Source organism: Anser cygnoides, chromosome 3 (assembly GCF_040182565.1).
Source record: "Anser cygnoides isolate HZ-2024a breed goose chromosome 3, Taihu_goose_T2T_genome, whole genome shotgun sequence".
Lineage (NCBI taxonomy): Eukaryota > Metazoa > Chordata > Aves > Anseriformes > Anatidae > Anser > Anser cygnoides.
Window position 1 is genome coordinate 65,821,158 of NC_089875.1, and position 27,906 is coordinate 65,849,063.

At 48.6% G+C, this 27,906-nt stretch overlaps 1 protein-coding gene across 1 annotated transcript; it reads right to left on the reverse strand.

Annotated features, from left to right (window-relative positions):
* Window positions 1-7,020: 7,020 nt before the first annotated feature.
* On the reverse strand, window positions 7,021-16,738 carry HEY2 (hes related family bHLH transcription factor with YRPW motif 2). The gene is made up of 5 exons (XM_048065618.2): window positions 16,451-16,738; window positions 15,494-15,572; window positions 15,304-15,387; window positions 12,718-12,799; window positions 7,021-8,182 (listed from the first exon to the last, which is right to left on the reverse strand). Exons 1-5 carry the CDS (start codon window positions 16,531-16,533, stop codon window positions 7,503-7,505), a joined length of 1,008 nt encoding a protein of 335 aa, XP_047921575.1. The 5' UTR covers window positions 16,534-16,738; the 3' UTR covers window positions 7,021-7,502.
* Between the last annotated feature and the right edge of the window lie 11,168 nt (window positions 16,739-27,906).

The following is a 27,906-nucleotide window of genomic DNA, read 5'->3' on the forward strand; positions in this document are numbered from 1 at the left end:
TTCTGACATGTTTAAACATTCAAAAGGAGCTTGGAACCTAAATATTTTTGCAAATTAGACAAATGAGAATGCATCCTCTAAAGTTTTGGTCCTGCAAGGGCTTAAAAGCACAACTAACTTTATTTATATGAATAGTCCCACTGAAGTGGAATAGTTCCTCTGAGTGGGGCTACTTACGTCCTAATTTCCTCTGTAGGATCAGTCCTTAAGTGCGTATTGGTTCTGAATATCAGACCGCTTTTGAAAAGCAACAGGGGCCCCCCTCAGCTGAAAAAGTCATGCACATCTGTGGTAGCTGAAGTTGTCTCTGAGAAACGCCCAGCTTTTCTTCTTTTAAAGGGTTATATGCAGAAAAAAGGGGAGGGGGGATTTATTTCTCTCTGCTTTTTTTTTTTTTTTTCTTTTTTCCCTCCAATTGCAACCACAGGCACAGAAATACCCCACTGCAAAAGCTGGGCATATGGGGAAACAGGTTTTACATATTTATATTGAATTATTACTTCTCTATTGTTTCGTTGGTGGCTACCGCTATTGGGCATCCTTGGATTTTGACGGTCACATCAAAGGAGCTGCTCTGGCGTGAGAACCGGTCAAAGTGAGCCAGATAATTCATGGATTTATTACTGAGGTCGGTTCCCATGATTGTCAGTGGGCAGCAGGCACGGCTGTGTCGTAATCCTCATTCTCTCGGTAAAGCACATAGTGCCTTAAAAAGGTTTAATGATCCAATAGTGATTTACTAATGGGAATCTTTCTTGTGGGTTTAGCGGGCCTTGGAGGAGGACAGGGCAGCACATAAAGGTCATTCTTCAGCTGTATCATTCAGCAGAAATGTGTGTATTTATTTCCGATTCAGATTCCCGTTTAGAGCATTTTCGGAGTCCTGCTTCGAGCAGTTTTATCGGCTAACTGCACGGGGCAGGGAGCTGAAGGGGAAAAGTCACTGCAGCTGAGCAGGTGTCAGACTCATCGTAACACGGGGAGGGAAGGAGGCAGGCACTGAGGATGGCAGATCACGGCTGAATATCCAAGGTTTTAATAAAAAGCACACACTCCAGCCTTTGAGGTCAGTGGAGTAGAAGTGGGTAGAGACCTGGGGCAGCCCGGTGAAGCTGCTGCTGTGCTGCTGGTGCTTGCCTCCAGCTATTAGTTAGAAGGCTGGTTGGCAGGGCCATTTTATTGCTGTTTCACCCCATTTGCCTTTCCTTTTAGTTGCGAGGGAAAGGGGGGGGGGGGGGCTGTCCTGTGGGACAGCTGCCCAGAAAGGAGTCAGGAGAGGCCGAGGAGGAGAGGAAACGATTTTGCTTTGCCCAGCTCAAAGCGATGCTCCCAGCACAGACGATGAGCCGCTGGCCTGGCTGCTGCTGCTCTGCATGGTGCCTCTGCAGAACAACAAAGCCAAGAAAACCCAAACAAAATACACTCCCTTCTCCCTCACCAAAATACCTCCAAAAGAGGGAGATGGTGTGGGGAGAGGAACAATGTTATTTTATTTTAAGGCTTGTATATTAAACCCAAGTGTTGTGCTGGGAAGTGTCATTAAAAACTATTTGAACTATCCGCACACAATAGATGTCATCTTGTTAAGCCAGTTGCAAAAGCGTACCTTAGATGCATAACTCTTTGTTTTAAAATCCCCGAGGGAGAGTCCTTCTCCTAAAGCAAAATAAAATTACTTGGCCCTCCAGTATTAAAAAAAAAAAAAGAGAGAGAGAGAGAAAAAGAAAACAGTATTCAGAGTTAAATCAAAACTGAGAAAAAAGAAAAAAGTGTAGGCCGTTCAGTAATTGTAACCCTCCTCCTGAGGTTTATGGATTGCCTTGTAGTCATTTATTAGATTTTCACATACCACAGAGTAATACAGAATACTATTTATGGGTATTCTTTGCAGGTAAAACACTTTTCTTTACATTTACCAGTGACTTACTGCTTCCTGGAGCAGGGTGCTGATTTAATAGAAGGAGGTCTTGTAGCGTAACTTGTATGAAGACGTGGGCAGGGTTAGAAATTTCCAAACTGCTGATGATCGCAACCACAATTTCAATGTTGCATCAAGGTATTTTTTTTTTTGTCCTGAAGACTTTCCTTTGTAGAAGAGAGAAATGCTGAATATGGACTATGTGGAAAGCAGAATGAAACAGCCCAGAAGGACTTTCATCTAGAATAGGTAACAGCACTGTTCGGATAAGCACAGTCTAAAGCATTTATCTTTGCTTAAATTCAGTATTGGCAGCTGTAGCTGTAAAAAAAGGAGCCTGCCTCTCCAGAGCTTCAAACTCATTTAAGCAGGCACATTTCCTTTTATTTCCCACATTCATTTCCTTTTCCTTCCAATTTTGAGCTTCTAGGGTGCAATACTAGCTTGTGTTGCCCAGCTTTGCACTGCCACCACGAATGCGGAAAAAATCCTGTTAAAAGAAATTGTGTTGAGATCACCTTGTAACCAGCGCCACTGCTGCAGCCAGAGCACTAGGAGAAGTTCAGAAGTTAGTGCTGAATGGGCTCATTGCAGGCGTTGACTGGTCTTGCTTTTACAAGATCAGCAATCTCACATTATCATCAAATGGTTTTGATAAACTGTTGTATCTTCAGCAGGCAAGGAGGCAGCTGGTTCTTTGGAAAAAAAAAAAATTAGATTGCATTTGAAAATATAAAGATTCAAATCCCATCTCTTCACAGATGATGCAAGATACAAAAGGAGAAATTTGGTTGCCTGGGCATACGCAGTTAGTGCTGCTCAGGCAGCTGGGGGCTTCCCAGGCATCTGCCTGGGGCTGCTGGAGGTGATGGGACACGAGGGAGACCCGTGGCTTCCAGCGTGCAGGATGGAGCCCTGCTTAGGACCCCACAAATACTCAGGCAAATGAATACAGACTAGGTGATTGCATTTACACAGAAATGGCATTTTACCACTTCCAATAGTAGCAATTGCCAGAGGAAAACAAGCAAAAACAAAAATCCCACCCCTTTTCAGTCAATTACCTGTCAAAAGTTTGTTTCATTTGTAAATCAGGAAAGGTTGGGTTTACAATCAAGCTGAGATCCCAATGTTTCAGGCACCTGCCTAGCGCTCTCTGCTTTTGAGACCCTCACACATCAGCTTGCAAAGCACCAGTCTTTGCTGGTATGAAATGGTGAAGCAAAGGAATGAGCACAAGTAAAATTTCAGCTTTGGGTAAGAGGACACAGCTTCAGGCATCAGCCTCACACAAATGAGACTGTGCACATGAAGCCTGCAAAACAAACAGTACCAATTCCTCCATCCTTTCTTGAAGTTGGACAAAGTACCTGTAACTATTAAATCACTTACATCCTCATTTGTGTAATGTCAGGCTGTCTGTGCCTACAGAAGTGGATGACTGAGGACACCGGTGACTACAGAGCTGGCTGGTAACATTCCACTCTAAACTTCAGTAGTAATTTCTGATGTAGTAACTCCTGATGAAAAGATGCCCGTGACCTTTTTCTGTTATTAGGATGAAATTTCTCATTTACAGTAGCTCTGAGAATTTGCCAATACCCACGTCCTGAGCTTTGGTCAATGCCCTTTACTTATCTCATGACAGCCTGACCGAGGGAGGGCCCATCCTTCAGAGCAGCTGCAAACAAGCATTTTGAAGGGTGACACCAAGGAGGCAGCAGCATGACCCCTGGCTGCTGCTCGGGCAGATGTAGTCACAGCCAGGATACGATTATCCTGCTTTGAAGACAGATGCTCAGCCCTCAGCCACAGCAGCCAGTTTTTCTTCTGTGGCAATACCTAATGCAGGTTTTCCTCCACTTGCAGTTAGAGCAGAGGGATGGCAGGCAGCATCTCCCCTCCAGGGTAATAATTTTCTGCTGGTGCCGTGTGACATAGCGAGTCCCACCGCTACGGCACCGTAAGTGCTGTTTATTTGTGGTGCTGAGGGCTAAGGTTTCAAGCCTCCTAATGCTGAGTGACAGAATAGTTTTTTAGCTTTTTCCTCTTAAGAAAAACATCCCATGAAATTGCATAACCTCCTCTGATCCTCTTGATAACCGAAATTTAAGGTTGCAAACCCACACATGGAAAAGTTAGTCAAAGCCAGATATCCTGGTGAGTAAGCAGTCTGATTGGCTTTCTTGTGCCACGTGCTGCGACCTAACCTTATATTATATAAATTACAAGTTCTCTTCTTCCTCCTCCAGGTCCATTCTTCAACTGAATGCAGAATAAAGATAGAAAAGGGCTGAAGCAAGCCTGCGTGCACAGCCACATGTCGTACCTTTTGGAGCTCACTTATGCCAAGTGACCGGCTTTCCCTTGCTCTGTTTTAACACTTGCCTGGAGTCCTTCAGCTCTGACCCGTTAGAACAGCTACAGCCCCAGTCATCCGAAGCTATTACCCTCTGATGTCTTTCCAAGAGCACATGTATAATATGCTTCTTCTCCACTGATTTCTCACTTGGGAAATCTTCATCCGCCATTATAGGAGTGACACCCCCAACAGAGGCTCAGAACTAAACGGGCGTGAAGGCTGAGCTCCTGTCTTGCCCAGTGCTGGTCCCTTTGGATGATTCAGGAGAAAAAAAAAAAAAAGGCAGAAAAAGAAAAGAGAGGGGACATCAGCGACTCAGTGTACATGAACTTGGCCTGGATAAATGGAATGAGAACAGGATAACCCCAGATACAAAGGCTGCACAAATCCACCTGTGGTTCCTTGTTTCAAAATGCTGAAACAACCATACTTTCAACTAATCAGCCTCAGAAATATTTTTCAAACTACCTTTCTTCAGAACAAGGCAAGATGTTGCATTTGGGGCAACAAAGTGTAATGATCTGGGGCACACCAAATAGATTGAAGCCCTTAGCGGGAACCGAGTCAGTGGCTGCCCGTTTTTACCATGGTATGAAGCAGGGGAGACCTCCTACCAGGCTCTTAGAGAGCAGGTTAATAGTTAACAGCTTAAAGTCAAGTAGGGTTGCAATCTGCTCTTTTTCATGTAAATAAAGCCCACTTTTTATCTACTTGCCAGTTCATTAATGTGATCTTTCTTTTTGAAGCTGCTCATAGAGAAAAAGAATAACTCAACTGGATGCTGCTCAACATGCCAGTAGAGCCACACAGCATTTATGTCCCCAAACAAAAAATGTCAAATTCCCCCAGAAACAACAAAACTTCACATAAGTTTTCATCAGGCATGATTTATGGCACAGGGGTAAAGACCCCTTCCTCCCCATCTTTTGTCTGTTTTCTCCATGGGGCAGGCAAATCAAAGCTCCTCCTTGCCCAAGCACTGGAGACCAGTTTATGCAGGCGGGGATCAGGCACATTTTTAGCATTTGGGAGACAGGGATGATGGGGGCGAGGCACTGAGCTGAGGCTGCATTTCGGCAACAGGTGCTGTCTCCGGCAGGCTGTGGGGTTGTCACCCCATTTCTGCACCTCAGTCTTGTCACCTGTTGTGTGGGTGTAACACATCTTTTAGCAGTGCTTATCCTTATGGCCAGAGCTTTACACACCTTCTACTGATGTTCTTTGCAGACCTAAAATGAAACAAAAATTCCTGTCTCAGGGAGAACTGGTAAATTAGAAGACCTGGACTGGGGGTAAAAACTGCCCTCTCTCATCTAGATAATGAATAATGTCACTGTGTTAAAATTTTCCCTTTCTAAACACAGGCCTTTAGTGAGGATTTGAATGAAAGCTGGACCTAGAAACCCCAATGCTTTGAGGAGCTCTCCAGGATGGACAGATGTGTCCGTTTCATTAAGTGCCCCACCAGTGCAGAACCAGTTCACAAGCCTAAAAATCAATGCTGTTTTACTGACTGCTTTTTTTTCTTTTTTTTTCTTTTTTTTTTTTTTGCTGCCTATTTCAAAACATCCTGTAAGAGATGGGCTTTCAGAATGAGAGAGGAGCACGAGAGGGCAAAGCAGCTGACAGACACGTTTCGAGCAGTAGAGTTCGCGAGTATTCCTCAAGAGCAAACAAAATCTGCAACAAATCATCCATAAAACGCAGTCAAAAAGGACTTCGTTTAATTAGTGATATGTAAAGACTTTTGCATAGAAAAAAGGTTAACAAAGTAATGCATAAAAGACCGACTAGGTACAGTATTTTTAAAACAAATATTTTAAAGTATATTTTGCATAATGTTTAACATTCTCAATGCTTACTGCTTTCTCCACACAGCAGAGAAATCAAGTGCATAATAATACATGCTGTGTTTTATTTTTACTTTTTTTTTTTTTACATAAAATCTCTATTTTTTTGACTCAATGTATTAAAATACTTAGGTTATTTTAAGTCACTGTAATAAAAAATGAAAGCAAAACATTTTATGCAGCACTAGTTGTCTGGGTATTGACAAAATAATTTACTGCCATCCCCTTTAATACATTCATTTTGGTTTGGAATCAAACCCACATTACAATGTTGGCATGTTAATAGCCAATTTAAGAATTGTCCCTACCGTAACTTCATTCATACCCAGAGCGATCGTTATCCCAGAAGTTGATAGTGAAAAGATCTTGCACAGAGTCGGCTGAAAGTAAACGTCCCATTGCAGCTAAATAAGTTAATTTCGACTCTCACAACACCGAGTCTCTTGTATTGACATGAGCCGGCCATATGGAAGTGTGCACGCTGTATGTAGGTGGTTACTTCTGGGTGCATGACAGACTCGCTGTTTGTGCAGATACGAGCTAGCACCATATTTAAGCCATAAAAAAGGGTGCCTCAAGGCTCACAGGCAGTGCTGAAACGTTCATTAATCCGAGCACTGATAAGATAATCGCTTTTACCGACGCTATGCTAGATGTCACAATTTGGCAAGTCTGTACAAAGGAAGGAGACTAAGTAAGCAAAAACCAGGCCTGTCAGACTGAACATTCTTTCTCGGCAGTCTTTTGGCTAAACGAACCTGTCTGTTAAAAGAGCACACTCCTTCCTGGAAAGATATCAACGTCCTGAAGCTGCACGCAGGACTCCCCCTCTCTCCCAGACCATTCCCATACCTGTGCAATGTTATTTGTTTTAGCAGAACACACATATATATATATATAAAATTTTATTTTTATTATCGTTTAAATGTCAGGCACTTAGGAAAGTCGAACTCCTTTTCGAGCCCCAGGAGACCTGATAGGTACGATCCCTCGCCTCTCCGCCAAACACGGATGCATAGCTGGAGGATTATTCTTAGTCCTAGTGCCTACGCATCTCCTGGGAAACGTCCACGTGCTGAGGCGGTCACGACGTTTCCGAAAGCTGCTGCCTCGAGGTGCCCTCGGCAAGACCCGCCGGGAGGAGCAGGGCGCCCCGCGTCCCCTCCGGCACCTGCGGCAAGGGCAGCGCCGCTGCGCCCGGGCCGGCTGCCATGCCCCGGGGCGAAGGCGTCCCCGCGGCCCTCAGCGAGGACAGGCCGCCGCAGGCGGTCCGCAGGAGCCTCGCGAGTGTGCACGTGTGCACGCACGCGTGTGCATGTGTGTGTGTGCGGAGGGAGAGGAGGGAGCAGGCTGGGGAAGGGAGAGGGGGCACTTAAAAGGCTCCGACCTCCGTCCCCCAGGGCCGGTAGGGCTTGCTGCTCCCCGCGCTGCCGGCCTGCTGGGGGCTGGCGGAGGCCGATACGGCCAAGGGCGGGGTGATGGCCGTAGCTGCTGCCACGGCGGCGGCGGCCGCGCTCGGGGGGAGCATGGGGAAGGCGCCGGTGAAGGAGAGGGGGAAGCTCTGGGCGGCGGCGGTGGCGGCAGCGGCGGCGGCGTGAACGGTGGCTGAGAGGGAGAGGAGAGAGGTAGAGAGCGGGGGGACGCAGGGAGCCACGCTGCCCGCGGAGGGGACCCTGAGGGCGGCGTCGGCGTGGGCGAAGGTGGCGGTGAGCAGCGCGGAGCCGTGGGGAGGCACGTCCGAGGAGAGTCTGCACGGGGCGGCCTCGGGGGCGTGGAGTCCGTTGGGCTGCAGCAGGGCGGCCGGGAGGTGGTGGAAGGCGGCTGCCCAGTGGTGGGGGTGCAGGGGGTGGTGGTGGTGGGCCATGGAGGAGGTCATGGCGGCGGCTTCCCTCTGCGAGGCGCAGGTGCTGAGGTGGGACACCAGTCTGACGCGCAGCGGGTCGGAGGTGTCGAGGCCTTCCACGGACGTCAGGTACCTGGCGACTTCGGTCAAGCACTCCCGGAAGCCGATGCTCATGAAATCCATGGCCAGGGAGTGAGCATCGAAATAACCTGCAAGGGGAGGGCAAAAGATGCGCTGAGTGTCAAGCCGAGCTCCCAGCCGACGTCGGGCGACACGCCTAACCTCCCTCAGCCACTGGGTCTTCCACTTAACGGGTTAAGATTTGCAACGAGAAAAGTGTGTTCTCTGGTCTGTAAATGATTTGTGTGACCATTCCTGTAATGCAATAGGCTACGGGTTTTTTTTTTGCACGCTGTATAAATGGAAAGAATTAAGGCCATAAGTACTCGTGGCTCTTGAGAAGATACACGATGCCCCTCCTGAAATACCTCAGGAAGCCTCTGCAGTGGGGTGCTGACCCCGCGTGTGGGTGAGGGAGACATTTCTACACACACAGACGATCAGACAGCTCGTGCGCACTGTGTTGCCTTTTCTTCCCTACACCAACATTCACAGTAATGCTCTTGAGCTGTTTCTCGATGTTGTGAGATACTTGCATCTGCTGCTGGGGTCCCATCTACTTCACAGAGTCATTAGGACAATGTGGCATACGGTGTCATTTAACTACAAACTAAAAACATCTTGTCATGACTCTGCACACACACAACAAAAAGCTTTACTGAGAAAACGTTTTATGTAATGCCATTGCTAATTTGGAGATGGAAGACTGACGGTCATATGGCCCATGAGGCATTTCAGCAAACAGCAATTGGAGCTCCACAAGCTTGGGACAAAAAGCATTTGAAAAAAAAATGTTTTATTAAATGCACATGAGAAGATACTCCCTTTCTGAAAGGGTTTAGTATCAAATCCAGTGGTTAAGTTGCACCCCTTCAACTACAAAAAACAATTCCGCTTCAGTTTAAAGTTATTCTCCTTGGGAAAATAAAGTCCTATCCACACTCAAGCTACCACGGTGTTTTTTCCTCTTGCTTTCGGTGAAACTTTTTAGGTATGTGTGACTATGATGTGTGCTAGTATAGAAAGATCAAATGCCCTTTTTACAGAGGACTCTGGCAGCAATACCTACACCAGGCCTCACACATTCTGTTATGAAATAATCCATGTATTTTTGAAAAAATCAAGCCACTTAGATGGCTGCTTTCACTTTTGCCAACTTTCAGGCTAGAGAAAAGCCTTTCTGTTGCTGCACATCCGCACTGTAGAACAAACGCAGGCACATTTACAGATGTCAGCCCAAATCCCCTGCCTACTATATACCACCAAATTTTGGTGGTGCTTTTGACTCAGGCCACTTTGTCCACCTGACGCTGAACAAGACCCCAGAGACCTCACCAGCTGACAGACTGGCGAGTACAACTGGTTGGGGATTTCTGTTAGGAAGCACAGGCTCGTCCGTCACAACCGAACAATCTGTGAAAACACAGCGATTTCAGTGAACTTCTGGCAAAAAAGACAGGCGGGCAGGCAGTGGGTGGGCTAGTTGGGTGCCTGCCTGGTGGCCAGCAGCTTAGCTTGGGGACTGCCTCTGCACCACAGGCCCCAAGGCCTCCCTCCCTCCCTCCCTCCCTCTGGACTGCAGACACGAGGGACGCGGCTGTCCTCAGCTCCCCCCGAGCCTGAGCTGTCTATGCGACGAGCCCTGGCCGTGCCAGCTCCCCGTCAGTCTCCTACGAGGTGGCCAAGACATGGAAATGGGAGGACACCAGCCAAGTGACTCGGCGCCCCCAGCCCACGAGGGGACGGGGCTCCAGGCTCTCGAGTGACGGGGCAGAGCCACGCACCCGTCCCGCACGGCCGCCAACGGCTCTGACCCAGGTGTCAGTCACCTGAGCTCAATTTGCACTGAAGCTGCAATAAAACGACACCAAGGTCCCAGCCAGCTACTTGCAGTTGGCTAATTGCTCTTCCCCTTTGCTTGCTTGTGCTGTCAGCAAAAAGCGCTGGCCCTGGGCCAAACAACAACTCGACGTGACCACGAGACCATCGCCTGCACCTGCGTCAAAACACACGGAGTCCACGCAGGGCTGGAGGAGCGGCAGCACCCTGCCTGCCTCCCCGCCTCCCTGCCTGCCTGCTGCGGTGGCTCCAAAAAGCCGAGGCCACATCAGCCTTTCTGCTGCCGTGCCCACCTCGGATTTAGCATGCTGAGCAGCCGCCAGCGCCACCCTGGCTTCCCCAGCCTCGGGCATCCTCAGTTTGTGTGCCAGGAAGAGGAGAACAGGCTGTCCCCAGCTCTCAACGCAGGGCAGCGTAAGGGTACCGGCACTCATTTCTCTCGCCCCCCTCCCCGTGATAACAGCTTTTGTCCATAGATGAAATGATGGAACTTATATTTTTTTCTGATCCAAGGAAGTTTCTGGCTCAGAAGATGAGTTATGAAGTGGGAATGGCTACACTTGCAAGTTAAACAAATGTCAGCCTTAAAAACACCCTAAGAAATTATATTTAAAGCTGTTACTTAGGTTGCAAAGTAAAACATTAAGCGAGCAGGAAACATAGGCTTAAACTTTGCCCAGTACTAACTTGCAGACCTCTTTTCTTAAAGTTTGTTAATCTGCGCTGTGAGATTACTCTTATCTCTGGGTCAGAAGGGGAAGATAAAGCCGCAGCATTTGTGAAACAGCTAAGTGTTAGACCAACATGCCACCCACCACGGGCCCTGGAGCAGCAAGGAGGGCTCCAGCAAGCCTCAAAGGCAGCTTTGGTTGCCCACGGGTGGCAGTGGGCTTAAGCGGGCATCACGTCTCCCTGCACCCTGACACCCCTCACTCTCTGCCCAACAGATCCCATCTCCAGCACCTCCACCCCTGCCCCATTAGCCAGGCCACCTGATCTGGCCCGGTTATAAAACAACCCCCCACACTGCTTGTTTTGGGTGGGGAGGCAGGGAAGGAGGGCTCCTGTCAAATCCCATGGGGTTCATCTCCTGGCCCTACCGCTGTCGGTACGAACGCTGGAGGGGTGGGAGCTGCAGCAGCTTTTATGAGGAATGGTGCAGCATGATGCACGGGTCAGGCTGCAATAGCCGGGCTCCGCGTTGCATGGGGAGGATGCAAGGAAGCAACAGCCACTGCCCTCGGCATCTGAGCCTTGCCCGCTCTGGGCACCAAACGAGACAGACCTCGTGGAACAGCAGTGTGCAATCATGTAATTAAAGGCTGCACCACCACGTCGGCACACGAGACGATCTGAATTCAAATTGCATAAGCACGATAAATTCTGGTGTTTCGTAACTTTCAAGAGCGTCGCTTTGCCAACTAAATAGTGGCCTTTAGAGGACATTTTTTCCTGCATGCAGTGACATAAAATTAACATTTTTGTTAGGGTTTATTTTGCATGTTTGCCTAGGGTATCATGGGGTGTGTCTGTTAGATGAAGGGCAATAAAATCCCTCTCACCTCTGACAGAATGAGCTACCCTTAAATTTTAGGCTTAGATGGACTCCTAACAAAAGTCTTTTAACACCTAGAAAACATACATGTCAGCTTGGTGTTAATTTTTAACAAATAACACAACACCAGCCTCCAACAGGCTTTCCTATAGGAAACCATTTGTTGTCAAGCACGTGCTGATTTTAGGTTGACTCCTGTAATCACTGCAAGAAGGTACGAAGAGGTGCAGTAACTCACTCACATGCTAAAAAATTTTTAGTTTAATTTTTAAAAAAAAAAAAAAAAAAAAAAAACAAGGGAGAAAGCAGCAGCAGTAGCCTCTTTTCTAGCCGGTACCTACACGGCACAATGGGTCAGTGAAAAATCGTCTAGTTTGCATCACAGCAGTTTGAACCATAATCACAGCTAATGGCACGTGAGACGGTGCTTGCAGAAGGCGAGCAAGTTTTCTGCTCCAAGTAAGTTCCAAAATCATGACTACGGAGAATACCTCGTGGGTGGCTGAAATCGCTTGGCCTCCAGCCTCGGGACTGTCAGCTTGCACAAGCGAGGCACGCTCGGCTCACGGCAGCCGGCTGATGGAAGGGGTCAGCCAGTGCGGCCCCTGCGTCACGCCTGCCCTGCCTAAGGAGGAACTACCCAGACCTCTGACAAACAAATAGAGCACGTAAATAGGAGTGCAGATAGCACTGCTATCAGTCTGCCCGCCGGCCCTGTCTGATACCTAGAGTCCGGTATAACGCGGCTGGATTTTGTTCTGGGGGATGAGGCCGTCTAACCTTGCATTTACTAGTCTCTCCAGAACAAAGAAAATGCACCACCAATAATGAAAGCTCCTCTCCATCCACTTCCTTTGGTATAGCTGCTGTAAATGAGCTTTAACGTTGGTTTTGCGCTACACAATTGTTGCCACAAACCTCCTGTTTATGTTTGGTGTTTGTGTATTTGTTTTGTCTCCCTGTGCAGATTTCAGTGCTCTTTGGAAACCCCAAACAAATCTCTGACTGGGCTGCCTGTGAATGAAGCCTTTACTCCCACAGTGTTATGAAAGCAAACACAAGCCCAGGGTCAAGTGCTTCTTTTGTCCCAGTAGTTCTTTCCCACGAGTTCAATCCTGCCATTAGCATTGATTTCCACTCCTTTAATCTGGAAACGCCTATCACAGCTCGTCAAAGCACTTTTTGCTGAGATTTCCCCAAGTATCAGAAAAGAAACTGTCCTCTCCTTACCTTTACCTCCGGTCGCCTGAAGCATCTTCAGATGATCCACTGTCATTTGCAGTATTTCCGCTTTTTCTAATTTGGCAGATCCCTTTGAGATAAGAGACTCATGTAAATAAAGGCTTACGAGTACTAGAAACTTGAATTTGATATACTTTCCACTGAGCTCAGCCTTACGGTTTCAATTTCCCCTATCATCAGGACATTCTCAGCTTAATTCTTTCATGAGCATCTGCATCCCAGACATTGTCTGAGGACTAATGCTGTCTCCTGCCTAGCGATACATCCATCAGCAGCATAACTTGGCTTTATTGAGGCTGCAGCTCAGTGTAACTCTGGCCTTGAAGTTGGAGCAGAGATGACATCTTCATGAAATGAGAGCAGCACACTACTTCCAGCATGTTCTCTTTAACCAACCGACCCCCAAAACCGAATGGAAACCCGTCAGAACAGGTCTGCAGAGTTAGTGATGAGGACCCTGCTGCAACATATTTTTTTTTTCTGCTTTTACCAGTAGGTGTCCCTGTGGACACACACCGAAAAGTATCCCTCTTCCTTAATAGCCTATTAATTTTTGACATGTCATTTGGCTGCTGAATATTCTATTCTCATTCTCTACTGAAAAAAAGAAACAATCACACAGCCCACGGCTTTTAAAGTTATTGAGAGGCCTCGTTTGCGGGGACATGAAGCTGAGTGCCATGAAAAAGAAAGAGCTCGGCCCCTCTGTCAGTGAAACTTTTCTGTTACTGGGGACGGCTCACACTGCTATGGGTGCTGGAAAAGTCTAAGATGCAAACCCAAAGGTAGTGTTAATACATTAATCTACCAAAAATAAATAAATGAATAAATTTCCCTTGAACATCTGGAGCATTGCCCTGTTCCCCAGCCACGCAGTGCGGGCAGGGAGCTCGGCCGCGGGGCTCGCAGCGGGCCCGGAGCCGGGCAGAAGGCAGGCAGAGAGGGCAGGCGGAAGCGAAGCAGCCTCCGCTCGGACACTTCAGTGAGCTGAATGTCAAGGAGCTGAAAAAGGACCGATGACTTTGTCCTTGGCATATCGCAGAGGAATGGCGGGGGTTTCTGAACAGAACGCGTCACACACTTATTTTTACCCCCATCCATTTTTTTTTTTTAAGATTCTCTTCCTGCTTTCAGCGTTTCCTTCTAAAAATTTCGGTGCACGGGTGAATTTTTGACCAGAATTCTGCATTTTACATGCGGCTACATCCTGTGCTTTTCTCAGACTTCATCTTTTCCATAGACACAGTACAAGCCGTCTCAGTGAGAGTGACTAATAGCTAAAAACTGCATGTTGCTGGGTAATTTCCAAAGGCTCTGTAGGACTTGTTTTATAATGTTTGTGGTTTTCAAGAAGTAAACAATAAAACGGGACAAACAACTGTTGTCTCTTGCCCCTGTTTATCTAGCTGGAAATGCCTCTGTCGCTCCATTTTGCCAGAGCCTATGGAAGGGCTCGGCTACCACCGCAAGTTATTAAAAACATATTGCAGGTGACACAAGGGATGCTCTCACTATGATTGCAATACTTCAAATTTCTTTCTAGCTGGCTTTTGTTCTTGTAAGAAGAGATGTAACAGGCCTCGTACAGGGGGGTGCTAGCCGCCCTTAGCTACCCCAGAAATTCAGCGCCCCACAGGCCTGGTCTCAAAGTTTACTTTCTGTTTTTTTATCTTCGGTTACGAGGAAGTCAGCCTCGTTATTCTCAGCTGGTGCCTCTCGCTGAGGCTCAGTGTCAGTTGCACAGATCCACAGATCTGATACAATCCATAAAACAGGAACAATGTTAAATACTGAACCAAGACCCCCCCAGAATAAAAAAAAAAAAATAATCAAGATATGGAAAAGTAACTAAATAATTAAATTTGAATGGTAGAAACAAAGTTCACTTTTTGCAGCACTGATTGTATTCTAAGCTTTTGGCCTCCAACTTCACGACTGAGGAGCTGAACCCAAGTCCACCGAAGTCAGCTGCATCCTTCCAGCCATCCCATTGAACGCTTTCTCACCAGAAGTCTTTGCAAATACTGCTGACTTCCCCAGCTCACCCTGCACGGGCCTGGGCCGGGTCCTAAGGCACTGGTTCTAACCAGCCGTTCAAAAACCTGATTCATCCAAGCAGCCTGTTCACTTCTTAGGAAACCGGACCCATTAGTTTGCCACTGAAATTGCAGATTAAAAATAAAGGTTCCTTAACGAAGGGACAAAAGAGACTAAAGATTTATAAGGAAAGCTAATCAACATACAGGTTTGGGGGGGTTGCTTGTTGTTGTTGTTGTTGTTGTTTTTACTATGAAGTAAAGCACATTTTTAACAAAACCACTACTGGAATTCATCGAAAGAACAGAGGCAACACGAACACTGTTACCCTTAAGGGAAAAACAAGCCAAAGAATGGAAATGTTTTTCAGCTTTATGATGAATTATGTTCCTAATAGTTTCGCCACAACAAAGCATTTTATTGAAATGCCTGCTTTGTGCCAGATCAGGACACATACAATATTATTTTAATGAGCTTTACAAGAGAACTAACATTGCCAGATGAGATACAGAATATAAAAAAAAAAAAAGGGCTTACTTGTTTTTCAAAAGCAGTTGGCACAAGCCGCCTCAGCTCAGATAAACTGTTATTTATACGATCACGGCGCCTTTTCTCTATAATCTAGTCCCAAAAACAAAACACATTAAGTTTATAAATACGTTGAAGGGCAAAATCTCACAGCACGCATGCAAATTGTCACACGGGAAAAGAATGAAGCAAAACGTACCCCTCTTCTTTTCTTTCGGGCCATAATCTGAGACGTTGTTGTTGGGGAATTCGATCGGATCACAGAACTATTGCTTTGCCTGTGAAACAACGAAAATACGTCAGGTGTCGCATGGCTTGCCACCGCTCTTTGGAGATACCTTTGGTCATCGCATTAAGCATTCCCGGTCCCCCCTCTGCTGTTTTAAATGCTGGGAGGAGAGGCTTTGAGCTGCACGGTGCTGTTATAGAGAGCGACATTGCAGTTTTGCTGGCTCCTCTGCCAGAACCTCCGCTGGAAATAAAGTCCCTGTCTGAAGACAGCTCGCTGTCCAGCTCAGCCCACTTCGTCTTCACTGTATATGGCCATGCCTACAAACTACAGTCTGAAGAACCGAGTCCAAAGGAAAACACGGGGATTATCTGCCCGTGCTGGCAGCAGTAGGTGCATGCAATGTCACAGCTCCGCCCGGCCAGCCAGGTTTTGTCGCTCCCGTCCATCACCTCAATGTCCATGGGCGCCCGCGTAAGAAGCCGGGTTCCCTGCCCACGTCCGTGGCTGGCCCAGCACCAGGAGCAGGATGCAAAACCCGCTTTTAAAACCGCACTGCCCACGAGCGTGGAAAGGTTTTTCCTTCTCCACGGGGGAGCAACAAGCGCGGCGGCAGCCTGGCCGTCATTCAGCCCCGATGCGGACAAGCCGGGGGCACCGCTGGGGCGCCTCCGAGGTGGCCGCAGCAACCCCAGCCCCGCACAGCTCCCCCCGGCCCCATGGCAGCAAGCACCCCGGCCCCGGCCACCTCGGGGCTCGCCTTATTTCCAGCCTCGGACCCCAAGCACCCGGCTGCAGGGCAGCAGGCAGCGGGGCGACCTGCAGAGGGGCACGGACGGCCCCGGCGGGGCGGCCCCGCGTTGCGCCCAGCGGGGGGGCTCGGCCCCCTGGCCCCCGGCCGCAGCGGCCCCCCGGGGGGGCACTCACCCGGAGTAGTTGTTCTCGCTCCCCACGTCTATAGTCTCGTCCATGTCGCTGTCTGAGGTAGTTTCCTCGCAAGGTCGCTTCATGGCGGGCAGGGGACGCAGCTCGGAGCCGGGGCGGGGGCAGAGATAAATAAATCCGGGAGGTGTGGGCCGGGGGGGGGGGGGGGGGGACGAACGGCTCCGGCTCGGCTCGGCACGGCTCGGCACGGCTCCGCACCAACAGCAGAGCAAAGCCTCTGTGAGGCGCTTTCCCACGCCGCGGCACAGCCTCAAGCCCGACGGCCCGCCCCCGGCGAGGCCCGCCCCGTCGGGGGGCACGGGGAGGAAGGGAGGGGGCCGCCCACCGGGGGGGGCAAGGGGACGGGGGGCGAGGGCACGGCGGGGACCGGACCCCGGCGCCGGAGGGCGGGGGGCGAGGGGAGAGGTAAGGCGGGGATGGGGAGCGGGGGAGACGGGGTTGGGGGGGCTTTTTCCCACCGGCATTTGGGGGATCCGGCCCGCCCCGTCCTGCGAAGCTCCCCCCGGGGTGCAGGGTGTAAAATGAGGGAAGGGGGCGGCGGGCACCTGGAGGGGGGGAGCCGAGCCTGGGAATAATCCTGCTAGGAGCCGGCCGGAGGATGCTCGGCCCGCCGGAGGATCCGCAGCTGCCGGGTTTTCTCCCGCTTCGCTTTGGGATTTATTTTCTTTACCCCCCCCCCGCGTTCGTTTGCGTTGCGTTTCCTTAATCCCGGCTCCCTGGCGGAGCCCGCTCGGGGCGCCCTGTGCTCCGCACAAACGCCGCCGGTGGCGTTCAACCCCGCCGCCTCCGCGCCCGGCCCCCCCCGGCCCCCCCGGGGCCCTTCGCCGCCTGCCCGGGAGCCTTGTCCCGGACCGGGGGGGGACGGCGGTGACCCCGGGGGGAGCGGGGGGACGGGGGGCGAGGCGGCGCCGGGCTGAGGCTGGGGCTGAAGCTGGGGCTGAGATTCGAGGCTTGAGGCTGAGGCTGAGGCTGCCCGGCCTCGGAGAGGGCGAGCACCTGCCGGAGGGCGACGGAAACTGGCAGGCAGCTTGTGCCTGGCCTCCGCTGGGGCCGGCGAGGCCGTTTGCCCGGCCGGGCTCCTCGCGCTGGAGGTACGGGTGGCTCGGGTGGCTTGCAGGCGACAAGGGGCGACGCCGAAGGAGGAGGCAGCGCCGGCTCCGTCGTGCCCTCCTGCCCTCCGTGCGTGCGGCTGCGTTTCGGTGGCACGCCGCGTGTTTTGCTGGTTCGTGCGGGTGTTGCTGCTCTGTAAGGAGCTGGGGGTTTCGTGCCCCGCCGCCCTGCGGGACATCCTGTTCGTGCTCGCAGTCCCCGAGAGCCCCGCCGCTGTTACACCCAGCCCGCCGGACAGGCAGGGGCAGCTCCCGGGGACTCAGGGCACATCCCCGCAGTGGCCCCTTTGATGGTCTCCGGCCAAAATAACCCACCCCCAAACCCAGCGGCAAACCGAAGCAGAAGAGGATGGGGACCTTTCGGCAGGCAAAGTCCTGCTCCGCCAGGAGCAGCCTGCGGCGGGCGGCTCCGCCTTGCAGCACAGCCCGGGAGCAGCCCCAGCGCGTACCGGCCGCCGGCAGGTCTCCGGGACGAAACAAATCAATAAAAACGTAAATACCAAAAATTGCCTGCGCTCTCTGCTCCTAGCGGCTCGGGGGCCCTGCGAGGGCCGGGACGGCGGCCGGGGAAAGGGGCTGCGGCCGGGGGGACGGGACAATCTTGAATCCCCCCAAAATAGTGCGGCCACCCCGAGCTCCCGGGGTTTTGCACGGAAATCTTGAACGTGCCGCTAGATCTGTAATTTCTGCTCGCTCTGGAAGTAGTTCCCTGCTGCCTTACGATTTTTTATTTTTTTTCTTTCCCCCCGGGGCACAAGTCTCCCGTGCCTGTGTCTTACAGAAACCTGAGCTCTCCTGTGTTTACTTCCCCAGGCAGGGCTTATGTCAGCGGTGGTTGTCGTGGATCCGGCCGCTAAATCCTCCTGACAACCTTGCTGAAATCCCTCCTCCGGGAAGCTCCTAATGTTCACAGGCAACTACTATTTCCATTTTAGCCAGATTAACTTTCTTTTTATTTTCTCCTTTTCTCCTTTTCTCCTTTTCTCTCTTTTTTTCTTTTTCTCTTTTTCTCTTTTTTCTTTTTCTTTTTCTTTTTCTTTTTCTTTTTCTTTTTCTTTTTCTTTTTCTTTTTCTTTTTCTTTTTCTTTTTCTTTTTCTTTTTCTTTTTCTTTTTCTTTTTCTTTTTCTTTTTCTTTTTCTTTTTCTTTTTCTTTTTCTTTTCCTTTTCCTTTTTCTTTTTCTTTTTCTTTTTCTTTTTTTTCTTTTCTTTTCCTTTTCTTTTTTTTTCTTTTTTTTTTCTTTTTCTTCTTTTTCTTTTTTTTTTCTTTTCCCCTTCTTCCCTCTCTTTCTCCTTATTTCTTTTTCTCTTTCTCTTTCTTTCTCCTTTTTCTTTCTCTTTCTTTTTCTCCCTCTCTCTTTTTTTCTTCTTCCTCTCTTGCTTTTTCTCCCTACCCTCTCCCCGGGGGAGGACTCCCGGGCTTTTCCGGGAGGCAGCGGGGAAGGCAGGCCCTCGGGCTCCCTGCCAGCCCCCTGCCCGGCCCGGGGCTCTCCCTGCGGCAGGTGCGTGGCACCCAAGGGGGCTCCGCTCTCCCCCCGGGGCCAGCAGCAGCAGCAGCAGCGGCGGTGCCGGGCGGGAGCTGCGGGATCTCGGCGCGCCGGGAGCCGCCGTGGCGGGGCTCTGGGACTGCTGCCGTGCGGGCTGAGAGCCGCGCTGCCCTTCCCGGCGCGGTTCCCCCGCAGCGGGGCCCTGGGGCAGCTTGCTGCCCGGCAGCCGCCCGCCCCGCCAGCAGCACGCAGCGCCCGCAGCTCGCGGCTCTGAGATCCGGGGCGAGAGCATCCCCCGGCCTTCCCCGGCGCTCTTCCCCCGACGGTGACAGCCGGGCTGCCCCAGCCCCCAGCCCCGGGCATCTCCCCCGGCGGGCCAGGCAGCCCTACAGGACCACAGGACCGACAGCGGCCCCCGGCCCCGCCGCCGCCGGGGGAAAGGTGCCCTGCGACCGGCCGGTTTTTGCTTTGCCTTTTTTTTTTTTTTTTTTTCCCATTTTATGTTGTTTTTCCTCTTGAGAACCGCGGTGCTGCGGCGGCTGCGGGCTCACCGCCGCGGGTGAGCCGGGGCCGCATCCTGCCCGCCGGGAGCCGCTGCGGCGCTGCTGGAGGGGGTTTGGGAAAGGAGGAAATCGGGGCTTCTCTCCATGCCTCCCCCGAGCCGCCCCCCCGTCGGGGACCGCTCTTCTGGCCCCCGGAGCCCCGCAGTCGGATCCGCCCGAGGTGTCGGGGATGCCCCTTGCAGGAAGCAGCGGGGCGCTGGAGGTGCCGTAGGCAGCAGTGTCCTGGTTTCAGGGCACTGAAACCAGGACAAACAGCTCTAAGGGACATCCAAAAAATGAGCGTGGGCTCCTGACTGAGCGGCTGCTTTCACCCGACTGCTCTCTTCCAGGGGCCCCAAGGCTCTCCTCAGCTGCTTTTCTGGACACAGACGGCACATAAACTCTTAGTCCTAGAGCTGTTTTTATACTTCCCCATCTCACTTTTAAACAAAGACTTACACCCCATTTCCTTCCCCCAGTAAGCAGCCCCTTACGGGTAACTGCTATGCTGCTTTTAATTTGCTTTCTCTTATTAGGAAGCTTTAAGAGTAGTAAAGAAAGGCAAACAGCATTGCTATCGACAGCAAAGCCGTATTTTCTTCTTGACGGACTCGTCATTGACTTCCAGGGAAAGCTGAAAAACGAGAAAAAGATTTCTCGCTCTCTTCTCTCCCCTCCCCAGTTTGAATGTAACTAAAAGCTTGAAATGATTTCTAGCCAAATTCATACCAAGGCAGTATCGACAGAAGAAGGAGCAAAGAACTGCAGAAACCCTGTGCTATAAATCCAAAGGAAATAACGCTCAAAAAAGGCGAAGAGACCATCAGGCACGTGTCTGTGCCTGACAGGCAGCATTCCAGGTGTTTTGGGATCAGGGAAGGGGGTTTGACGTTGTGTTTGGAGGCTGTAGGCCTCCAGCTGATGGGTCAGGGAAGGGGCTGAGCACTAGGGAGGTGCTGCAGGTACTGTTGCACCACCCCGCATACTTCCCTTCATTTCACTTCAGTGCTGGGAGTTATAAATATTGCATGGAGATTTGCTACAAGAAACTACGATTTTGAGCAGGTTATGCATTAAAAAAAAAAAAAAAGTAGCAAGGAAGGGAAATACAGCCGTTATTTATAGCTCCTTCGCAGTGACATCTTTCAATGGTTATTATTCAGTTACACCTCCACCAATCTGATCTTGGTGAAGCAGTGAAGCAGACTATCAGGTTTTACGCTGTCCACTGAAAACACAGCTCCGTGTGCCCCGTGATGTGCACTTCCCTGCTGTCGGTGCCTACAGAGGTCAATGAATGCACTCTCCTGGGTCGAGTGCTTCCTCCTGGCCCCTCGTCGATATGTGCTGCATGTCTGTGCGGTCCTCCCGTTAAATGCATGAAATGCTTGAGCTGTCACTACTTCGTAGGTGACAGGGAAAGACAGGAACACCTCCTCCAGCTCAGGCAGAACCGAGTACCCAGGGCTGTGCCATCTGGTGGTAATGAGGATGGTGGAGCAGCACCCCAAGGAAGCTGGGCTGCTGGCGGGGACAAAGCCTGCAGATGAGAGCATCACCCTTTACTCCTCACACCTTTGCACGCTTCCTATGTGAGCTCAGGCACTCACAACAATTAATTCCATTAGCGAAGGATGTAAATTAAAAGTGTCTGTGAACTGTATTGAACCTCAATTTGCATGGTCTTATTCACAACAAAAGTGGCTGCAATTTGATTTAAATTAATTCACTTTCGGAATAAAATAACATTGAATAGAATAAAAGCAGTTTTAATTTTGAATGGATGTCTACATAGAATAGTTTGTGGTTTAACTAATCCACTTTAAAAATTAACTCTATTAATTTTCCTGGGCATTTCCATCTTGTTTAGCTTGCTTTGTCTTTCTATTTTAGTCCCCTATCAGTAAATGCAAATAGTAATCGCGTACTAACTTTTTAAACTCGCTGTGTCAAAAACTCTGGGTAACTGCTGCATTTCGACTTATACTCAGGGTATACGTTCCTCAAAAGCCAGGTCTTGATTTTCTACACATGTGCAAAATTCTTGCCTGGCAGTGTATCACGGGCTCTGTACACAGCTGTGCATGGCCACACAAGACACAGAGCAGTGCGGAGTGAGGGCTTTCTGTGCGTTTTAAACTCTCACCGAACATCTCCTTGGCTTCGGCTCTGTGTTTTCTTCAGAGACTATGGGCCAAGATTTGAGAGCTCTCTAACTTTCGTTGTCTTAATGAACGGCCTCAGTGGTGTAAATCGGAACTGGGGCACTTTCTTTATTAGTGGAAATCAGGTCACTTAATTACCTAACAAAAATATACAGAGCCTAGTCTCACTATTTTCTGCACAACCTGAATTATGAACTTTACTCTATTTTAGAGATAGTTCTACTAAAATTGATACAGCTGTAGCGAGGATAAGATTATATATTCATAATGGACATAAAATACTTATTGTTAACACAAGCACATAAGCATAGCATTCTTACTGAAACTCATCTCTAAATACATTTTCACAGTGGTGTGGCATAGTTTGACTAGCCCATGACACGCAACTATGGAAAGACTAGAAGAACACATCCTGCGCAAAAATGGGGAACTTCTAGATTTTTTTAAATCAAAGCTTGTTGGCTTTTGGACTACAGAAATTCTTTAATTCAACACCCGCCCCCCCTCTCCACCCCGCCACCCCCACCGCTTTCTTCACCATTTTCTTTTCTTTCTTGAATGTTTTCACTCCAAAAGGGACTTCTTTTGTGCTCTTCAGTTGCCAGAAACTGAAGAATTGTCATTACTTGAGTTTTGTTGTTGGTTGTTCTTTTAAAATAAAAACCAAGATGTTTTCCAGAGAGTTAGGAAGGAACCAATTGTCAGAAAGTGCTAAGGAAACAACAGTGGCTTTAGCTGAGCTTTTCTTCAGGAGAGAAAATAGTATATCATTTTCAGGCTTTAAATCTAGCTGTTAATAATAAAGCACATCACCTAATGTCCTAAAAATACTCCTTTATATAGACTATGCATATAATAAAAATAAGCAACCCTAGATATTCTGGCAAGATCTGCAGTATTTTATTTCACTTCCTCAGTAACAGTAGTCATTGTTGGCACCTGGAAGTGACTGTGAAAATACAGATCCCTGTAAAGCTAGGCAAATAAAAGGACACACTAAACTTCTGCTTGTCAGTGGAAGAAGCTATGATGTCTGAGAAAACAAAATTATTAATGAAAACATTTTCTAAATCTCTGCTCTAAAATGTGGAGGGACAAAAGAAATCCTCAGCTGGTCAGATTTGTCCCCCAAATAAGCAGGCATAAATCCTTTAAAGAACCAGACTCTTCTACCACCAAAGAATTTGGATCAGGATCTTAGGCCAAAAAGGTAACCCGTTTTTCCACAAACTGAAAGTTTTAAATGCTGGCACGAATGTGTGTCTGTGAAGAGAACAGCTATCTTAAGCTGCAGATAGTTCCCTCTTGTCAATCACTCACGTTGTCCAAGGGAGAGAAATTGCCGCTGCCTCGGTTGTGCTCAGCCTTGTGTCTTACAACTGCCTGCACCGAAACAAGAATTTCTGTGATTCTGAAGTTAATATTGCGTTTGATCCTGCTGAGCTTAATCAGGAAAACCTGTGTTGACCGAATATGTCTTTTGCTTGAATAAAGAAATTGAAGAGCCCTCTGTAAGTGCTGGGCCTAATTCCAATTTTCTTCTCACTTCTAAAATAAAAGGATACTGTCAAGGTATGTTTGATTTATGGGGACAAGCATTTTTGTCTCCTTCAAAATCTTATGTTGCTTTGGTAGTATTTTAGTTTAACATCTTTCTGATTAATTTTATTCCGTGTACCACTGTTGTATATTCAGGGTTGAAAATAAACATGTCATTTATATTAAAGGAAAAGAGATAAAACTTTCTCTCTGAGAGGAAAGCTCTCTCTCTCTCACTGAAGCTCTGAGGACACATCAGACTAATTGTTGGTGACTTTAAAACTGTTCACTGTTCTTTGTGGTGCAAGAGATGAAAAAATCTGTGCAGACTGAAGGCTTTCCAAAATGCTAAATGCTTTCTTTTGCTTGGCAAGTTATTTCCTCATGTGTTTTATTTTTGTGGCAGATGTTAACTGAGGGACATGTAAAATTCCTGTGAGAGAACATGCTGGTTTTGGTGCTCACCTGGGTGCTGGTGCTGCCTTCAAAAAGTGTCAAGGCTCCGTGCTGGGACCCAGACTGGTCCTGTTTTGGGGCTCAGTGGCAGGACACATCTCCTCCCCAGCCCCATGGCTGTGCTGGAATTGCTGCAGACAAGCACTTCCACCACACCATGAGGCCCACAGCTGGTTTTCTCCTGGTGTTGGGGGTATAATAGAAGCTCATATTCCATGTTTCTTCCACTCAGCACCCACTTTAGTTGCTGTTGCTTTGTTTTTCACCATGGAATGTATTTTTACTGAAGATTTTAGCTGCCTTCTCTGAAACACGTCAGGTCTCTGAAATTTTCTCTTCTGTCTGCTTCTTTCAGGCCATCACTCCGATGTGGAAAGCTGAGTGTCTGTAGGACGTGCTACTTAGTTTGTTTTTCTGCTTTTGATTGTCCCTTAATATTCCACCGCTCTTCATGGGGCATGCTCCTACGTGCAGCTTTGGTCCCTTCCTTCTCCCCACATCCATCTCTGGGTCAGGCCTGAGGATATCCTGGGGACAGCACCTGAGAAATTGCTTTCTAGTAATAACTTCTCACCAGCCATGCTGCATTGCATCTTTACTTGGTAGCCTCTCCCTCTCCCTCCCACTCTCTACGTCTCTCTCCCTTTCCTTCTCCTATCTTTGGCCTTTACACAGTGTTGAGCTTTTCTTCCTCCTTAAAGCTCTTTTCTCCTCAGCTTCCTCAGACGTGGCTGACAGCATCAGTTCTTGCAGTCTTGGTGAGAATGGTTTATAATGCAGGTGCCCTCTCTGTCCTTGTGTTTGGTTGGACAGGAAGGCTGTGTCCAAATACAGCTATCAGGTCTTCCTTTGAGAGCAGAGAATAATCTGGCTTTTCTGCTAAATAGACAAAACTATGTTGAGGCTTCTGCCTGGCTCCCAAAACACGTCTCCCATATCTGCCTCTGGACAGTCAGAGAGCTGAAGTTCCACCCTTCTGGTTAATAGCTCTAGCCACATCACTCCTGCCGCTCCCCCCAAACACCCTGCCTTCCCCACCTCGGCCCTTCCCAGCCCTCCCTCACCCCTGCCTTTTCCCTTACCACACTCTGGCCTCGCTTAGTCCTCTGGTCAGCAGAAGCCAGACCTATCTGCCCTCCCCACCTCTCCATTAGTTTATCTCCTGTATTACCTTCATATTGTTTCCAGGCCTAGCCATAGCCGCTGCAAAACTTGGGTGTTCCCATGACTAATAGGGTGTCTGTGTCCATAAGATGCCAAAATTTTCTCAGCCTTGGAGATCCTGGTGGCCAGGACCCCCACACCGAGATACTTCATCACACGTGGTTTTCCTGTGAGGTGACCCCTCAGAGCAGCAGCGCTTGGACTCGATCAGTCGTCCACCTCTGCGGGTGACTTGGGTTGACACAATCACTGGGGACTTCTCTCCTGATCGGGGGCTTACAACAACCAGCTGCAGCCCCCTATCTGTCAGGGAGGAGAGAGGTGAGAAGGATGAGCTCCAGAGACCTCCCTGCCGCTGGTGGGGACGGGGAAGGCAAGCAGATGTAAGATGTTTCCTACACAGACTCTGTGCTGAGGAACTGGGCTGCGACCTTCCTGCTCTGAGGTAGCCCGGCAGCAGTGAGGACAAAGGAAGATCTTGCTGGTATAGATTATGGAGTTGGGATTGTCACTTGCAGCCTGTGTCATGCCTACCTGAAGTCAATTAGTACCCATGCAATGGGCACAAAACCACTTGGATGCCACACTTCCAAAGCCAGGTCCCCAGCAGCACTCAGGTCCATCTACTGTGCTGCTTTTGCTGTGGTTTCAAAAATGCCAGAGCTCTCATGCTCTGTGACTCCGCGGAGTCACCTAGAGTAGCCCACCTGAAGCCTTTTTGTTATTACCAGACCAGTACTTCAATTGTTCCATACAGCAGAACGTAAAATAACATAAAATAATATGTGTTTAGATTTTCAGCACCACTCTTCCAAATAGGGGCTCTCCAGGAATCTTCACTTTCTGCTAGTTTAAATGATCTCAGATAAAATCACAGCTATAAAGAGAAAAACAGCTAACAGAGTGGATGCAAAGAGGAAATGCTAGCAATGTGTTACAGTCTAAAGAGAAGTGCCTGACTGAACTGGGGTTTGGGCCATTGATTTCTCCTGTATTGATCTTAAGTGGCAAGTAAGCAGACTACTGTAGAGATGCTAAAGAGAGCATATAAGATTATTTATAATTTATAAGACCTTGCAGTAGCAGTGAAGACATGGACATGACAGAAAGGAACCTGGAAAGCTCAGGTTAAACTGTGAGACAATACAGAACAGTATTTGGTGAAACAGACGGAGTAAAAGGTGAGACATGAGAAGTGGGAGGCACATTCTGGCAATCAGAGGGCCAAGGAGTATTTTTCACGTGGCAAACACATAAAGTGGCTGATGCAGCTCAGTTGGTCAAGTGGCTGTGCACCTTGGGGCAGGCCTGTGCAGATACCAGAGGAATAAATCCTCGTGGTGCATCCACTCACTGTCACATCAAAAAGAAAGAGGACAGTGCAGATTGCCTTCTATTGTGTGTTTCATGCTGTTCTCTCCTCCTTCAAGTCACAGTTTTTTGATTCAAAACATTCCTTGTTTCAGGGATCAGATTCAAAACGGGAAGCACTTTGAGAGGGTAACTCTGTGTGGAGAGTGGAGTTTCACTGTTGTGAGCAGTGGCAGTGCAAAAAGGACATGTCCACACACAGTTTTGTTAACTGCTTCTTGGCTTCCGCTTCCCTGTGGGCATAGAGAGCATTTGCTTTCACATGTGTTCATGTAGATTCAGGCTGTTTGGTGGGTGGAGAATTTAAACTCTTGGGTGGAGAATTTAAGCCCTTCAAAACCAATGGAAGGACCTGTTGAGTTAATTGTTAGTGTAGTCAGTTTTGCAGTTTTGGGTTGGCTGAACTTCTGTTTTGCTGGGGTTTCATGGTTACTGGCAAAATGACCAGGGAAGTATTTCACAGAGTCATCTAAGGGAGAAAAGAAAACATCCTAACAGAACACATTCCAGCAGATGACTAACTTTTAAAAATACATTTTGATATTTCTGCATATTGCTCTACATTGTACACAAAATCATAACGGAAAACACACCACTGACATCTCTTCTCCTAAATCATTAAATATATTGTCCAGTAAAGACATGTTCAAATATCTCTTGTGAGAGACATTATAACCCTAAGAGCACAAGGAGTGATAAACATTTGTTCTCAAAAAATGGTATAACTGTTCTGATGCTACTTTATACTTCAGGAAGTCGGATTAGTCCCTGCAATGCCTTATCCGTGTTTTAGTAACAGGATTCTTTTCATTGACTTCTATATAAGTACGCCTGCATAGCCTAGTTATTAATCTCTTCATCAACCATTAATTAATTAAATTAATATCTAGTGTTTAAAATCTGCATCTTTTTAATATACAGTAGGTCAGTTTTTGAGTATGGCAACAATTTATGTTGAAATATTTTGCTTGTATTTTTTTTTAACAGTTTGAGCACACTTCCTAGGCTTCAAATACTCAGACTTAGTGGCTCCCACATAAAAAAGTATAAATTTGTTCAAATGGCAGAGCTGCAAAACTGCAGTTCAAAGGGTGAAACTTTTGCAAACTGATCCAGTAATAATAAATGTAAATTTTGCAATGACCACTTGGTGTCATCTAGTCAGAGCTAGTTAGCTAGCTTCTTGTTCTAGACTTGGTTTTAGTGCTAGGAAAATCAAATTTAATCTTGATTAACTGAGACCTTGGAGACCATTAGCTCTTGTTCTCTCGATGTGAGCTCCTCGGAGGCAGCACTGGAGAGACATTGGAAGACCACCAAGCTTAACAACTGTAATCTCTCTTAGAATGGCTGCTTTGGGGCAGACCTAAGCATGAGTCTTGAGACTTTTTGCCCTGATTGTAAAGCTATTTTGCTGCCAGCACTGCTGGAGGGCAGAAAGGATGTCTATATCCTGCTCTATCTGAGGTCAAATGCAAGGGCCCAGTAGGTGGTAGATAGAACTGATAGGTGGCACAAGAGGAGCCCTCAGGAGTTCCTGTGCAAATCCAGCGTCAGCTCGGGGCAGCTCTTCACTCACCCAGCAGCATGAGCCTGCGACTTCTTTG